Below are 17,543 nucleotides of genomic sequence, written 5' to 3'. Positions count from 1 at the left end.
AGGAAGAGAACACCCTTACTGTGAGAGTCGCTGGCTGTTATTGAAGCCAGGATTGCTTTTACAGGACTGCCAAATCTTACTAATTAATTTTCAGATTTATACTTCAGAGTGACTCTGGCAGTTACTATATTATTCAAAAAGCAGTCACAGAATGTTTTTGAATCTTAAAGCACAAGTCTCTTAAAATTCTGCGGTTTTAATACTCTCTGAGCTTCTAACATTTGGTTTCCAGATACACATCTTTCCTTAAGATTGAGCCCTGCCAAAAAACCTAACTTGTTCTTACAGTATTTTTGTGACCCATCTTTTCATCAAAGCAGCTTTCTTTGGTAGGCATACTGAACACCAAAATCCATAGCATGCTATGTTCATCTCTTCATTATTTTTATCCACACACCATGGCATAATAATTTTGTCCAAATTCTCATGGCCAAAAAGCATCCAAATGGGAAACTCTCCAAATTCTGACTGTGACTCTGCTGAACACGTTGCGTTAAAAGAAGTCATAAGTCATCACTTGACTTGGCAGAATAAAAAATTATGGAAGAAAGGCCAATTTCATGTGAAGTTAACAGTGTTCCCACTATCTTCAATCAGGCTAGGGCTTCTCATAGCACATGAAGCATTGAGAGGTCATCTGGTGAAGGAGCCATTAATAATTTTTTCTCCCATTTGAGACAGATGTCCCTAATCTGTGTTAATAAGGGCCCAGGCAAATGCTCCCTCCTTATTTTGGCGGAAATGCTCTTCTTTTGGGGTTGTTTTGGGGTTTTTTTAGGCTGTAACAGGCCTGCAGCTGTTTTTAATACCATGTCCAGTAAATGACGGGAGCCTGTTCGCAATCAGTGGGACACATTATTTATTACCTGACTTCTTCATAATTGTCTCCAGACAGGGCCCGAGCGCGTTCTGCCAGACGCAAGCACTGAGGGAAACTCGAGGGGCGGGAGCGGGAAACACGCTTGACGCGGAGCTCGACGAGCCCCATCCCTGCGCCTCATGGCCCGAGAGCGGTAAAACGGAAAGGAGCCGCCTCACCGCCCCGACGCGCGGCTGAGAGGCGAGGGGGCGGGCAGAGGAGAAGCCCCGCCCTGCCGCCGTGGGGCGGGGCCTATCCTCTGCCCGCCCACACCCCCCACCCCCCTCAGCCGCGCCTCGCTCACTCCCGGCCGCTGCGATCCTTCTCTTCAAGCAGACGGTGGCGGTACGGGCGAGTTTCTGCGTCGGCGGAGGCGGCAGCCGCCCGCCCTTTTTACCGGCTGACAGCTGCTGCCGCTCGGCCGGTGCCTGAGGGAGGACTGCCGCCGTCGCGTCCGTTCCCTCACCGTCACTGCCGCCACGCGTATGCTGTGCCGAGCCGGCGGCGCGGCTGCAGCAGCAGCTAGGGCAGCGCTCCTCACCGCTCCGCCTCCTGTCGCCGCCCGCTGCGGGGATGTATGATTGCCATGGCGAGGCGGCTCTTCCCGGGGGCCTGGCTCAGGAAACCCCACTACGCGCAGGTAGGCCGGCAACGGGCTGACCCCCAGGGCGAGCGGGTGGAGCTGGGCAGGCCGGTGCAGGCACCCTCCTCCCCTCTTTCCCCCCGCAAAGTTACCTCAGGAGCGGGCGCCCCCCGCAGGGCTCGCCGCTCTCGCGGCGCGGGTGCGGCCGTCGTTCCTTCTTGGCGGCGGACGGGGCTCGACTGCTACTCGCCGTCTTGGCTGGCGGGAAGTCTCGGCGCCGGGGCTGAGGCGGTAGCCGCGGCCGCCGGGCCCCTTGGCAGTGGGACTTGGAACGCGGGAGCAGGTGCCGGGCGGCCTCGGGAGCCGCGGTGCCTGTTGCCGTCCCTCCCGCCGGTCGGATCGGGCCTCTCTTGCTGCCTCTGGGTTGCCGCGAGCCCCACGGAGCGCCCTCTCGAGCGGCCCGCGCCGCTCGCCGGCAGGACCTGTTGTTAGGCGGCAGCCTGCCCGCTGGCTCCCTCGGCCCTCTCAGGCTCCCGAGAGACTTTCAGTTGGCCAGCTACACCCGCCGCGTCGCCCGGGCCCGGGGGAGCTCTCCTGCTTTTCTTCACGTCCCTCCTTTACGCCTATCGCCGGCGCCGTGGGCATCCATCCCATCTGAGCATGGACAACAGCTTGCATGAGCAGGCTTATTTTTTTCACGTGTCCTGAAAGGAGGAATGTCGGGCACTTTTCTTTTGCTGCCCAGTAGTTAGCGGGGCCGTGCATTTGTTTACGTGTTCATAGACATCCCGATGTGAATTACTTACCTGCCTCAGACGGTTCTGGTTTGAAGTGCTGCAGCTGACAAGTAGCAGGAAATTCAGCAGGAAACTGTGAAATGTTAGTTATGACTTTGTGGTATGTTGAGGGTTATTCTCTGGGGTTCCTTTTCAATCTGTTGCATTATATTTTAATTAAATTGCAGCTAAAATGAGCATTTGTTGAGTTGGAGGAGTCATATATTTCTTTATATATGCCCCTTAGGTTCATCATCTGTTGATATCTTAAAGGCTTTCTGATCGTTGGGTTAAAAAATCTAAACTTCATCCTGACGCATTTTAAAGTCTTGGATGTTTTAATTCCTAGTTGTCTGGATCTTAGTCTCTGTTTGGAAGTATCTGAAACAGGATTTAACATGTAAGGAGAAGCATGGGTATAATCTTACCCTCTTTAGTATTTGTTTTATGGCATAGATCTGGAAATCTGGGTCGGTTACCACTTCAATTTTAGACCAGAAAAGATTACTCTTGATCTGTTTACTGAAGTAGACATTTGTACAGTATTTGGATTCCCAAAGGAGAAGGGCTCTGATACAAATACATTCATAGTCTATATGTTACTTCTTAAGTTATGATTCTTAGATTGTTTGCCTCCTTTGCCTCAGTGGTAAGCCTGTGTCTGGTCATTATACAGTGATGTGCGATAACATTTTTCTCCACTCTTTTCTTCAACAATTACTTTAAGGCCTTTCAAGCAAAATACGTTATTTTAAAGTGTGCTGAGAAACAGGAAGACAACAAGAAGAGAAAAGCCAAAGAAATTTAAATGTTTATTTTCTAGAGCACATTAAGAAATCAGTTTGAAAGGTGGGGTTTTTTTGTACTGGAATCTGCATTTGAATATTCTGCAGATTTGTTTTAGGAGATCTCATGGTGGCTTTAACATTAACATAGTTTTCTGTGTTAGACAGTAAATATATGTGAAGCATCCATAGAATGACAGCAAGTTATCAATATATTGGCTTTTCTTGTCACTGTATGTTACTGTTGGTACATGACAAATGTAGTCATGGTTTATCTATACTAATTGCTGAGTGCTTTATTGAGTTTTGTCTCCAAAGAGGCCAATTCTTTCTAAGTACATGCTAGACTTTAACTCACTGAGATATAGCCATTGAGTAAGATGGAAAGACTTGTGTAGTATTGGCATGCAATATTTCAGGTAGCACACCAGGGAAGGTGGCTGTACAATGGAAGGTATTGCAGAGTGACTTAAAATTTTGTTGGCTTGTTTTCCAGACTTTTTGAAAACTCTGTTGTGAAGTGAATTGATAGAATGTTGGGTTCTGCAACACAGAAAACATTACCTGCTGAAGTAGGAACGGGGTACTATGAGTTGGTTTGCAATTTATACTCAATGGCTAATATTTTATTATTATTACTATCATTGACATTGTTATTATTATATTGAATAATCTTTAGCTTTTAAGCAGACTACTAGATCCATAGGTAATCAGTTGATGATCTTTCTGACTAAGAAGGATGTGCTGCCAAGTATCAGCTCATGTAAAAGGAGTAGGGTGAACTCTTGGATATCTTAGCTTTAGCTCAAAACTAAAACTAGCCCACAGAGACTAAAACTAGCCCAAATTTTGTCACAAAGCAGTAACTCTGAAATATAAATTTTTCCAGTTGCTTAGACTGCAAATCATGGAACAATTGTAAAATAAATAAACCAACAAAGAAGCCCGCAAGCTTGATCAACTTTTAAATGCTGCTAGATACACCACTGAAAAAACTCACTCAACTAACTGTTTTTATTGGATTTTACAGTTGGGTGATTAACACTGTTGAGGTTTTATTTATGTTTCACAAGGCAAGATTAGTTTCCCAGATTTGGGAGATACTGTCCTGAGGTTCTTTCTGATAGCTGTAGTTGACAGTTTTATCTGGAAGCTGAGGGCAAGTCATCAGGGCTATGCATGACAGTACTGACTTAAAGAACACTTGCATGCTTGGAAGCTTTCTGGCCTCTAGAGATTTTGGACCAAGTTTACAGATTCTTGAGAGATGTTCCATGGACTTCAGTAATGTATAAGAAACGGTCTTGGAAGGGTGAAAGACTAAACAAGTTCTAAAGCCCTACATAACAGAAATTTCCTGTATCATCTCTTTCCTCTGAGATTTTAATAATCTTTTTATATTGGGGTTTGTTCTTTTTTTCTTGATCTTTTAAGGAGAAGCATCCTGTTTTCCATCTTGGTCACTATCTTATTTCAAAAGAGATCTTCACCTCTGTTCACTCTCTTTGATTACTCAAGCTACAAATCATTCAAGACACTAGTGTAATCTTAGGCATGCATTGTGTGCTCTTAAAGATAAGAATGTGTCCACTACATGGCGTCCAAGACAGCATGGTCTAATATTTTTAGACACCATGTCAGCCTACCTGAAATTCATCCCATGATTCATAAGCCAACCTGAACAGAGAAGAAAACAGCATTTCTAACATGTTCAACATGATTTTTTTTAAAAATATGTTCTTTTCTATTGCTAATATATAAAGTAAATGGAGTGAGGAAGTGAGATTTGGAGAAGATCAGTGTCCTATGGTTACGTGGAATACTTCACAAAATTAAGCTCTCTGTACTATTAAACAAAGAAACACTTTGATACTCTTTAACCATAAAAATGTTTTAAGTAGAAAGTACACTCTACCAAAAAAACTGGGAAGTTGTTTTGCGTTTTGATCCACTACTCTCCATATGCTTTGGAATGTGTCCAAGCTTGAGCTGTGCCAGAAGTAGTTCTCCAGTTCCAGGGGATGAATGTCTAATTATTATTCAATGCACATGACTTCGTAGAATATTCAAGTGATGGAAGAAGTTGTCTGTAATATCCTTTAAAGCAATACAAGTTCTTTCCTTCATTCGTGTCTTCCCTGGCTTGTACATAGAAGTCTTGATGGAAGAGTGGAGCAGAAAAGAGAAATAGTGTTTCCTGATTTTTTTTTAATACCTTCTTCCTTTTTTTGATCATTTCTGAACTCTCAGTCCTTCTGTCACCCTGAATATGTTGTTTCTAAAAATGTTTCCCAGCAGTTTGTCACAATTCTAAATGACATCTCTATGTATTGCTCCCTAATCTGGGTCTGGACTCCTTGTCTCCAGTGATCTGCATAGCATATGTGCAGTAAGCCCACTGTATGCAGGGTGCATTAGTGCACCCGTGACCTAAGCACGCTCAGTAAGTCCGTGTCCCTGCTGCATTAGTGCAGCATGTGCACATCGGTTCTGACACTTCTGAGATGAAGTTGACTAGGTGTGTCTACACTCACAGACTGATTCTGGGGAGGAAATAGAACTCTGATAGGGGGGTTGCACGGGAAGAAACCAAATAACGATTGGACTTGTTGCTCAATGTGATAAAGGCCTTTTTAGAAAAGTAATTCCCTCTGAATCAAAGAAAGTAGAACCTTGTGATCTTCTGTAGGCAGATGTATGCTCTTGTCCATGCTCTGAACTGGCAGGATATGTCTCTTGCAAGTCAAAAGCTATGTGACTGCGTTGGCACAGTGCTGAGCCCAAAATAAATCAAGCTTCTCCGGAGCTTCCTGCCAAGTATATGTTGTAGTCAGATGGCATTTGGGGAGGATTTTCTGTCTTCTGCCTGAGAAGGAAGACAAATTTGGATAAACCCATAGGTATGGTTAATACACTGCAGCGGTCCTGAGGCCAGCAGACCACAGTATACATTTAATACAAAATCACATTACATAGTACTTTGGTTTAAAGTTTAGGTTTATAAAGGTTTGTGGAAGGAGTCAGACAGAAACTTTGAGGGATGTGATGGGTTTCTTGTCCCAGAACCTTTGATTCCCCAGCAGTTTTTATACATGAACAGCTTTGCCTGAAATTGATGTTTATTTCTATTGATCTCTCTCAGATTTTACCAGTAGTTTTGTTTGCTACAGTAATTATGTTCTACAACATCGGGTTTATTAGATATGGGGGGTTTTTTTGGGGGGTGGGGGGGAAAGCAAACCACCACCCCATACAGACACATACACACACCTGTCTCTAAAGGAAATTACTGTGTCTTATCTTTCAAATAGATGACTGATAATCAATAGCACTTACTTGCTCTAATTTCTGATTCATAGGAGCTTCATCTTAAATATACATGGGGAAAGTTAACTTATTAGAATTTTCAGTAATAAGACATGTTGTAGCAAAGAGTTTTGTGACAGGTTTTAGGAAGACTATTGTCATAATTGTCTGAAGAAATGAGGATGTGATAAAATAATTTTTAGTTTTCCCTATAGGTGTTTGGCAATATTTTGTTAAGGACTGACTAATTAAATAGTTACAAAAGGTTCACTACTAAACCCTTTTGGTTTGGCTTCGGAATTTTTTTGGGTTTTTTTCTTTCCCATTCAAACAGTGTGCCAGGCATCCTGTTCCCTGAAGATCTATTTTCCAGGCCGAATGCTGCTGTGAAATACTAATCCTTTAAATATTTTCATCTAGTATCTGTAAATGACAGTTGTGTCCTTGTGTTTGATTGTTCATAATAAGCTGCAACCCATGTTTGGGTTTTTTTAAGTTGTGTGAGGTTCTGGCTCACACAGATGTTGCTTGAATCACTGAAGAGTGCCTGCCATTATGTTGGGTATCCTTCAATGTTTGTGGGTAGAATTTAACATAATAAAAAAAGTTCTCATGTTACTTTGAATCTCTGAAAATGTGTGTGATAGAGTTGAAGATCCACAGTTGGCTTCTGTGAGCTAGAAAGCCCTGGAAGACATGCTGGTATGTTCAAGTAAACATACCCAGAAACTCTGTACTGATGCAATTTTTTTCATGGATTGTTTTTATACATGGTGTTGGGTACTGAAATGTGGAATGTTTCTGGGAAATCATGCTTCTCTATGGAGAAATAAAACTAAAAATTGCATTTAAGAGAAAGTGCTTCAAGTTGCCAGAAGGCTTGGTGCTTATCAGAAGAAAGGAGGTGTTTTGCTGTGGCTTCTGCCTTGACTTGATTGCTTTGGTTCTGGGCAATATCCACTTTATAGCAAAAAATTTATTTCCCCTTATGTTACTTGTCCCTGGACTTGGATAATTGAACTTAAAGGAAATGCTTTGAATGCTTTGTAGAATACAATATGGGGGAAACTGGGACTTAAACCATATGAATAGATCCCCTGTATCCTGCCTCAAAGAAGCTGAGTAAATCTAACATTGGACCTTTATGGTTGTGAGTATTGATGTTCATGCATCTGTTTCTTTGGCACAGAATTTTAGCATTGTTGCTATGTAAGTTAGGTTCTTTTCTGTTGCAAGAATAGATATTCTGGATGCAGTTTGTTTAGAGATAGCAGGCTTGGGGGGGGGGGGGCGGGGGGAAATAATTTGGAAATGCTGTAATTGAACACACTTTTTGTTAATTTGAGTCCTTTCCAAGATTTGCATAGTTAGTCCTGCGTTTGTGTTGCAGCATGTCATTTGTGACTGAAAGGAAAGAGCCATGAACTTAAATGTTTTAAATGCATTAAATTATGCTGCTTGGATTTGAAACATTTGTTTAGCTTAGTTGTAACTGGTGCTTTTATTCACTTTCTGAAGTAAATAGTACCTAGACTTATCTGAAGAATGGCACTTCTAGGGAAAGTGTTTCCTTTAAGAATGTGCAGAGGGTACGTCAAGACATGAGATGGCTTCTGGTAGGATTCAAAAAAGTTAATTTGAAGAAACATAAACTTTGTAAATTAAAGACACTTGAAAATTAAACTGCATGAGATGATAAAGCACACAGCTCTGCTGCTGAATTCTTAAATTATGATGAGTGTGCTACAGTGCTATTTACTAAAACAAACAAACAAAACCCCAAAGACACAGAAAAAGCCCAAACCCCACACATTTCTGCAGAAAGCTCTCGTATTTAGGAATGTCATTTGTCAGCTTTTCCAGCTGCTGTAGGCCAAGTGCTGGATGGTTGAGACTACCATTTTTTCTTACTTTACATAGTGTATCTCAGCAGCTGTAGGCTGAGTAAAGAGGATGGGAGTTTGGGTAGGAAGAGGACTTACCTGAAACACCAAACAATGTGTCCCTTCTGCCCACCCCCATATTTTTTTTTTCTTGGCAGCAAATATATGTGGAAAACACATAATGTTTAAAAATACAAATCTGTTTCAGCTTGAATGCTTGAGAGTTCTGTTGCTAGACTTCCCTCAGTGTATGATGGTTGTGTTGGGGATTTATTTATTTTATTAAATATATGATGAAACTTTGTCAGAGGTTAGGTTCACAGCACTACACTGGTGGAGTATATTCAGATGGAAAATAAAATTTCTTACCTGAGCTCTGTGACAGTGTGCAATGACAGGAGTTAAGGATGTCTTAACTCAACCTTTGCCAATGCAGCCATTCTCATTTAGGCCTGGCACACGTTATTTTCACTTGGTCAGCAAGGGGGCTGAGAGCTGAGCTCTGTACAGCATTGCTGGCGTAGTTCAAAATGCTCCTCTGACCATATGCTCCATTAGCTTACTATGTATACAGATAAAGCAGCAGAGTGGGCATGTGCCCATACCTTAACTACAGCCACCAGTTACTTGTTTGAGTACTGGAGGCATCCAGAGAAAATGTCTTTTCATGAAGAGGGTGATTCTCAAATACGCTCAAATACTGGAGCGTATTTGCTTCTACAGGCTCTGCTGTGTGGTGGTAACCTTTGACACGCGGTCTGGGAGAGGGAGTGGAAGTGGGGATAATGGGCAGCTGTTGACTCAGTTGACCAGAAGTCAATCCCAACAAAAAAACTTATCAAGGTGCTTTTATTGTATAATTATCAATAAATGAATGTGATCTATCAAAATATTCTTCAACTACAAATAGCCTGTGCGTCTCTTCAGATGGTGCTGTAATCTTAGTGTGCTTGCAAAGGCAAAGGTCATTCTTTCTGTTTGATGATGTATCTAGTTACAGAAATGTTAGGCCAAAGTAAAAATAGATTAATGACTCACCTAGTGAGATAATTTCAGGAATTGTAGTACAGGGCACTCACTGATATTATTACTATGTTGAAACAAGCAAAAAATTAAACTCTAGCTTATGAAACCATGATGTTTTTAGGTGGTACAAGAATAAAATCAAGTGACTTCTTCCAGAAGACGTTTAGCCTGCATGACTATACTACAGTAGTTCTTATTTGTAAGTGCTAAAGCTATTATGCATCATCTGTCCTTCAGATGATAGCTATGAAGGTAGCAAAGAAAAAGCACCTTGTGTTCTCCAGACTGAGAAAAACCTGTTTGTATGATCACAACTGATCCAAGTCACACGGTCAGTCGGTCTGTACCTTAGATGTCTTTGATCCACCGGTTTGGTTCACCTCTCAGTTCAAAACTGTGTTTTCAAGAGACCTCTGCTGGAGGCCTGCTCAGGGCTGGTAACCTGGCCTTCCTAGACAGGTCTGCTGGCAAGCATGGAGCTCCCTGGTTTGGTTTTGTGTAGTGTGGGTGTCAGAACTACACCACGCCAAGAATCTAACGGCCCCGCTTACAGCTTTCCTTTGGTTCTGGAAGTGAGAACAGGGAGAGAGACGCTCTCCTAGTGCTTTGGCATACCACTTCAGTCGCCTTCTGAGAGCTGTGAAATCGGGATGTTTGTTGATGATAACCATGTTTTGTACGTGCACAAAGATTCTGAAGTAAGAAAGTTGTGGAGGAGAAACTGAAGAAGTGGATGAGGCACTGAGTAGTGCTGTAAACTTACTTGAGAGTGGAAGGCAGTGGAGGAAGACTGGAACTGAGGCCAGTGCTGTAGAATTAGATGGAAATAGACTGGAAATAATTGGAAAAAGAATACCAGGTAATGTGTGGCTCAAGAGTGGGACACTAGGAGTGGCTAAGGAAACAGTTTGTAAATTACTGAATACAGAAAATGGTCTGAAAGAAAGAATAGATGAAGCTGAGCTTGAACTAAGATTTTTTTTTTTCTTTTATAGGGGGTAATGGTGGGAGAAATGTTTGTGAACCCACTGGTAAAGTGTGAGTTCTTATTTATTGCTGATACACTTGTAGGATGATTACAAATCATCAGTCTAAGTAGCATCGTTTGTAAGAAAGTTTGATTGTTCATGTAAACATGTAGGTGTGGTATTTTGTCCTTATTTTTTTCTGTTTTTCCCCCCAAGCTAGAAAATGGCACTAAAACGCTTGTAATTCTGTCATTTTGGTGGTGTTCTCTCAAAGGGAAAGGCTTATGTATGGTATTTGGCCAGTAAGGGGGCTGAGAGCTGAGCTCTTTACAGCATTGCTGGCATAGTCCAAAATGTTCCTGTGATAGCCCCTTGCTGTCAGTTGTGGGGTTTTGGCACTCTTTCCCTACCCCCGGCTTCATCATACACTTTCTAAGCTATTGCTAAATATGCTGTAAACTGGCTTTGGTATTCCAGGCAGTGTGTATCCACATTGTGGACACCGTGCTTTAGAGGAAATTACATGTTGCACAACTGAGGTCTTTGTGGCTCTGAGGAAAATGGCAGAAATTATTCCTGTCTTAAAACACGCCCAATAAAATATCACAAAAGAACTGGTTGAAGGAACTATTTTATCTCTCTCTTCTTTTAATTAGGCTGTTTCAAGGTCAAGTCAAGCAAGTGTGTGTGAAGGAGTGAAGGAATAGGGATGCACAGCTGAGGCAGGACTGCAGCTGCATGGATTGCAATCACCTCTGGGTGTTTTGGAAATGACTTTTGGATTATCTCTTTCAAGAGGAAAGTGTAATGCATGCTGGTTATTTGTCATTTTTATAAGTATTCATAAATGATTGTGGTCTTTCTAGTGGTTTTTGTTTTGGTTTTTAACATCTGCACGTTTCTGTGTTTCCCCTCCCTTTTAAAGCAAGGTAATATTTATTTTTCTTGGAACCTTTTCCAAACATATGGAATGGTTTCTCCATTAGGAGCAGCTAAGTTAGGACCTGCCAATCTGCAAAAGAAATTACATGGCAGGGAGGCGTGTGATGGAGACTCATAGAATGATGACAAATGTGGAGAGAGTGGACAGAAAATGGTAACACATCTCTTCCGATACATGAAGCAGAGCACCTCAGGCAAAGATCATAGAATGGTATGAGTTGGAAGGGACCCCAAGGATCATAGAGTTCCAACCCCCCTGCCACAGGCAGGGCAACCAGCCTCCAGGCCTGGATCTACACAAGGTTTCCCAGGGCCCCATCCAACCTGGCCTTGAACACCTCCAGGGACAGGGCATCCACCACATCTCTGGTCAGCCTGTTCCAGCACCTTACCACTCTCTGTAAAAAACTTTCCCCTAATATCCAATTTAAACCTTCCTTCCTTTAGCTTTAACCCATTCCCTCTTGTCTGCCACTGTCTACCCTTTTAAAAAGCTGATTTCCCTCCTGTTTGTATGTTCCCTTCAGGTACTGGAAGGCTGCAATGAGGTCCCCCCACAGCCTTCTCTTCTCCAGGCTGAACAAGCCCAGCTCCCTCAGCCTCTCTTTGTAGGGCAGGTGCTCCAGCCCTCTAATCATCTTCGTGGCTCCTCTGAACCCTCTCCAACAGTTCCACATCTTTCTTGTATTGGGGGCCCCAGATGTGGACACAGTACTCCAGCTGGGGCCTCACAAGGGCAGAGAGAGACAATCACCCCCCTGTCCCTGCTGGCCACCCCTCTGCTGATGGAGCCCAGGATACCATTGGCCTTGCGAGCTGCAAGAGCCACTGCTGGCTCATGCTAAGTTTCTCATCCACCAGAATCTCTAAGTCATTCTCAGCAGGGCTACTCTCCAGGAGCTCTTCTCCCAGTCTGGGATTCTTCTGGCCCAGGTGCAACACCTGACACTTGCAGTGTTGAACCTCATTAGGTTCCCCCAGGCCCATCTTTCCAGTCTGTCAAGATCCCTCTGGATGGCTTCCTTTCCCTCTGTTGTGTCAACCACACCACTCAGCTTGGAGTCATCTGCAAACTTGCTGAGGGTGCACTCAATTCCATCATCGATGTCATTGATAAAGATGTTAAAGAGCACCGGTCCCAAGACAGACCCCTGGGGGACACCGCTTGTCACCGGCCTCCACCTGGACATAGACCCATTGACCACCACCCTTTGTCTATGATCTGTTAACCATTTTCTTATCCACTGGACGGTCCACCCATCAAATCCACTTCTCTCCAATTTAGAGATAAGGATGTGGTGGGGGACTGTGTCAAAGGCCTTGCACAAGTCCAGGTAGATGACATCGGTCGCCTTCCCTTTATCTACCGATGCTGTCACTCCATCTTAGAAGGTCACCAGATTGGTGAGGCACGACCTTCCCTTGGTGAAGCTGTGCTGGCTGTCCCGGATCACATGCTCTTCCCTCATGTGCTCCAACATGTCGTCCAGGAGGATCTGTTCCATGATCTTCCCAGGCACAGAGGTGAGGCTCACTGGCCTGTAATTCCCTGGGTCTTCCTTGCTCCCTTCCTTATAAATGGGAGTGACGTGACCTTTTTTCCAGTCACCGGGGACCTTGCCTGACAGCCATGATGATACGAACCAGATTAGCACAGTTAAGTCCAGTCCCTGACCCCAGTACAGTGGATAGTAGACCTGGAGAATTAATTGCAAAGGGTATTGTGGATGCTAAAAGGTTGTGTGGATTTTAAGGAGTCTGGGTAAGTTCATGAAAGGTAAATGCATTCAGATTTACTAAATACAGAAAATCGTATCTGGCCTAGCAAGTTCTTTCAGAGGAAAATGGGAGCACATTTAGGATATGTATTATGTTCTCACTTTTCCATGGCATCTATTTATAGCTATTTGTGAAGATCAAGATACTTGTAGAAATGGATCTCATACTGACTCAATACAGCCACTCTCATGTACTTACATCCTGGTGGTAAAGCTGATCCTGACTTGCTAATTCTTTTCTAATCCTGATGTATGAAAATTAAACCCTTGGCATACCAGACTTGGAGGAGATAAAAAACCCACAACAAACCAAAAAAGATAAAAGCATGCCTCCTCCCTTACAAGGCACGTATATTTCCTTCAATTCCCAATTTATAAATACTTCTTCCACTGTTTCCTGAGAAAACTGTAATTGTGAAGCCACAGAAACACCAGGAAAGTCTTGGATAGTCATGGGAAAGACTATTTTTTGACTAGATTCCCAGTCTGTTTGATTTGGTTTACCAGGAGTGGAGTGTAAGTAACTGGTCTTGCAGTAAGCAACTGGAGAAATATGCAAGTAGTTGAGCTCTGACAGTTTATGGTTTTGATGAGATTGATTCTTGCAGCCTGGTTTGCTCTATGAGGGCCTGTCACATTTTAATTTCTCTATATCTTTATAATTTTACTTGCATCTACGTAAGACAAACTGACCTCCCTGAAGGAAGCAAATGTTCCATGTAATGGAGTCTGCTTATTTTGTCGCTGTGGAAGTCCAACTCTTAAAGGTGAAATGGTCTGAAATGATTCTATCACTCTGACTAATGCTGAATAAATTAAAATCCCTTTTCTCTTTGTGTCCCCTAGGTACGTTTCTCATACATGCGGATGAAGTATCTCTTCATCTCTTGGTTAGTAGTATTTATTGGCGGCTGGGTTACGTATGTTCAGTACTCCACCTACACAGAGCTATGCAGAGGACATGACTGTAGGAAAATAATAGTAAGTATATTTAACATAGCTTTCTTAGGTGTTTGTCCTGACTAATTCCACAGCCAGTTCAGTCAGTGCCACATGTAAATTAATCAAATTCTGATATCCCATCAAGTTGTGGAAAGATCACATCTTCAGTTACAGATCAAACCAGTGATGTTTCTTAACATTGTTTTGGTCTAGGATTATTAAAATTGTTTTCTTAGATTTTTTTTTTCTTTCAAGACTCAGGTGTTTGGATAGATACAGTTGTTACTTTCTTGGGCAATTTGTTAAGTATTTTTTCCCTGTTTGTTTCAGTGTGATAAATACAAGACTGGAGTTATTGATGGGTCAGCATGTAGCAGTCTTTGTGCTAAAGAAACACTGTATTTTGGAAAATGTTTGTCAACAAAGCCCAATAACCAGGTAAGGCTTTACTCATCCATCCTGGTTTGATTATTTCTGAAATACCATTCTCCAGAACATCAAGTGTGTGGAAGCTGTATCTGTGTTTAAAACTCTATTTGCTGTGACATGCAGAGCATGTTTATATAGGTGTATAACATACTTAGAGAATATATTATTAGTAACATATTATACAATATGCACCTATATATAGTACTACTAGTATATTATCTATTTAAATTATATCATAGTAATATCATGTGGTATATCAATGCTATATTAACATTATATAGTATATATTTTTCTGTATGTATAGGGTTATATTATAATACACGCCTTTTATATATATATACACACATATATATATACTGGATCCTTCACATTTTGTCAGAATACCTATAGTTTTGTACAGCAAACGACTCTGCTATCCCGCTTCCTCAACTGAAGCAGCAGCCTCACAACAACCTATACAAAGACCTAGTAATGCCAATAATACTGTTTGTCAAGCTGTCTGTGTTTTGACAGGTGGTGTCTCCTAAAGGGTACCTGCAGTAGTGTATTACATTTGAAGCTATTGTTTCCATGTGCTCTGGGTGTCTTCTGTATGCAGGACTGAGTTCCTAATCTGTGTTGCTACTTGATTCTTTGAGCAGTAGTTGGAGTACAGGTGGTCTTTTAGATGATGGGCTTCTACAGTGTTTTTTACCACCTTTTTTCTCTCTCTTCTTGCAATAGATGTATTTAGGGATCTGGGGAAACCTGCAAGGTGTTATAAAATGCCAGATGGAAGGAGATACTCAACTTGATTTTGGTACTGACCCAGAACCAAGGAAGGAAATCATCCTATTTGATAAACCAACAAGAGGAACCACTGTTGAGAAATTCAAAGAAATGGTATATGGTCTTTTTAAAGTAAGTATATGGTTATTTCTGCTATTTTGACAGAAAGGCTTATTTTCCTGCAGCTGGAGAAAATGCACCGTTGCCTGAGCGTTATTGTGCATGTTAGAAAAAATTTTTAGCATGGTAGTATTTCCCAGAGGTTCTTATCTCCAAGTTTGAAGTAACTATTTAACAGGTTTTTACTTAACTTTTTAACAGATGGAAGCTGGTATGCATCTTGCATGTCTACAGCTTTCACTTGTATGGAAGATATAGTGAAACTATCTAGTTTTTGCTACTTTTGGGGTTATTGTAAAGAGGTACAAAGACTGAAAACACGTATTAAAAACTCTTCATGCTTAGCAAGAGTTCCTGTGTTCACTGAGCAGCAGGAATCTCCCGAACCACAATGACCAGCCATCCTTCTCCCAGTTCTTTGTTAAATGTGATACTTATTTCTATTGCTACCCCAAAATTTTCATGATAGAGTCATCACTTAGATGCCATGTCAATACTGATCTTTGGTTTTTCTTTCTTAAAATTTTCTGCTGTCATCATAGCTCCTATGTCTGCATTGACAGAAATGCTGCTGTTCTGACTGAGCACATGTGTACACATGCACACATGTAGGACACGTAACCACCATCATCAGCGTTACATAATGCACTATACATTACAGGAGCATTGTCTCATAAGAATGGGTGAACAGCAGGTGTGTTAAGAGTTTTTAGGATAATTTAGGTGGTAGTTGAAAATGCAACAATGGCTTCTTTCTCTGTATTGGTACAATGGAGGTGGTTGTATCAAATAAAAAAGTAAGTATTTCATTACAGTTCTCATATGGGATTTGTACACAGTGCATCTTGGCAATTTTTATAGTTGACCAAAATGTAGTAACTACTGTACCTGTAAGGTTTAATCAACTGAAAACTCAACCTGATTTAAACATTTCTAAGAGAATATGTAACAAGCTGCTTGATGTGACTTTCCTAAAGACTTATCTGAATAAGAACAATGTTTGAATTTTAATGTTTGCATTTTGAACTACAAAGAACACTAGTACTTTCAGAAGCTGATTCGCTTGGTGCCTTTGAAAACAGAACAAAAAAGAAGCTCTTAAGGTATATGGTAGCAAGTCTTATAACATCTATAACCAATGAATCCCTACCACACTAGCTGTGGAAGGAGAAAAACAGGAGGTAGAATGACAGGTAGATTGCTAGTAGTTAATGAAATCACACTTAAATCTTTTCTGTTTGTTGCTTTTAGGCAAAATTGGGTGATCAAGGAAATCTTTCAGAACTGGTTAATCTCATCCTGTCTTTCGCTGATGGAAACAAAGATGGTAGAGTTTCTTTGCCAGAGGCAAAATCTGCATGGGCCCTTCTGCAGCTAGATGAATTTCTGTTAATGGTGATCTTGCAGGATAAAGAACATACTCCAAAGTTGATGGGTTTTTGTGGGGATCTCTATGTGACCGAAAGAGTTGAATATACCTCTCTCTATGGAATCAGTCTTCCATGGATTATAGAACTTCTCATTCCCTCTGGCTTCAGAAGAAGCATGGACCAATGGTTTACTCCATCATGGCCAAGAAAGGCAAAAATAGCTATAGGGCTTTTAGAATTTGTGGAAGATATTTTCCATGGACCTTATGGAAACTTTCTTATGTGTGATACAAGTGCCAAAAACTTGGGATATAATGACAAATATGATTTGAAAATGATAGACATGAAAAAAATTGTGCCAGAAATGAATTTTAAGGAAATAATTAAAGATCGCCAGTGTGAATCAGATTTAGACTGTGTTTATGGAACAGACTGTAGGACTGTATGTGACCAAAGCAAAATGAGATGTACCACAGAAGTAATTCAGCCAAACTTGGCAAAAGCCTGTCAGCTCCTTAAAGACTATCTGCTTCGTGGTGCTCCTTCTGATATCCATGAAGAACTAGAAAAACAACTGTACTTGTGTATTGCCCTTAAAGTCACAGCTAATCAGATGGAAATGGAGCATTCTTTGATACTCAATAACCTAAAAACTTTACTTTGGAAGAAAATTTCCCATACAAATGACTCCTAGCTTCTCCACCAGCAGAAGACTCCGATACCTGCCACGAGAGGTGGCCTACGACATTTGATAAAAAAAGATTTGCAGCATTTTTTGAAGATGTTTCTTTACTCATATTTCATGAATGGTCCTTTAAGCCTTTGCCCTTCAGTCAGCACCTTACAACAGGACCTCTCAAAGAGTCAACATGCCACTGAGTGATCGGGCAGAGGCCAGAAGCACTTCTACTGTTCCAGTGCTGTTACGGAAACAAAAACCCTGCATGCTTGACCGTTCTGTGCACTTTGTCAGATCTTGAAAGTATTCACTGTGCCACCACATCAACC

At 41.8% G+C, this 17,543-nt stretch overlaps 1 protein-coding gene across 3 annotated transcripts; it reads left to right on the top strand.

Annotated features, from left to right (window-relative positions):
* Positions 1-1,445: 1,445 nt before the first annotated feature.
* On the top strand, positions 1,446-17,234 carry DIPK1A (divergent protein kinase domain 1A; the record flags this gene model as incomplete). 3 transcript variants are annotated; one of them, XM_084266353.1, is made up of 5 exons in its annotated part: positions 1,446-1,499; positions 13,753-13,887; positions 14,179-14,286; positions 15,001-15,177; positions 16,417-17,234. In XM_084266353.1, 5 exons carry the CDS (start codon positions 1,446-1,448, stop codon positions 17,227-17,229), a joined length of 1,287 nt encoding a protein of 428 aa, XP_084122479.1. In that variant the 3' UTR covers positions 17,230-17,234. The 3 variants fall into 3 exon arrangements, with proteins under 3 accessions (XP_084122479.1, XP_084122480.1, XP_084122481.1); XM_084266354.1 differs by lacking the exon at positions 13,753-13,887; XM_084266355.1 differs by lacking the exon at positions 15,001-15,177.
* Positions 17,235-17,543: the final 309 nt, after the last annotated feature.

This window comes from Gallinula chloropus, assembly GCF_964237585.1.
Source record: "Gallinula chloropus genome assembly, chromosome: 6".
NCBI classification, from domain to species: domain Eukaryota; kingdom Metazoa; phylum Chordata; class Aves; order Gruiformes; family Rallidae; genus Gallinula; species Gallinula chloropus.
This window is presented reverse-complemented; position numbering and strand designations above follow the sequence as displayed.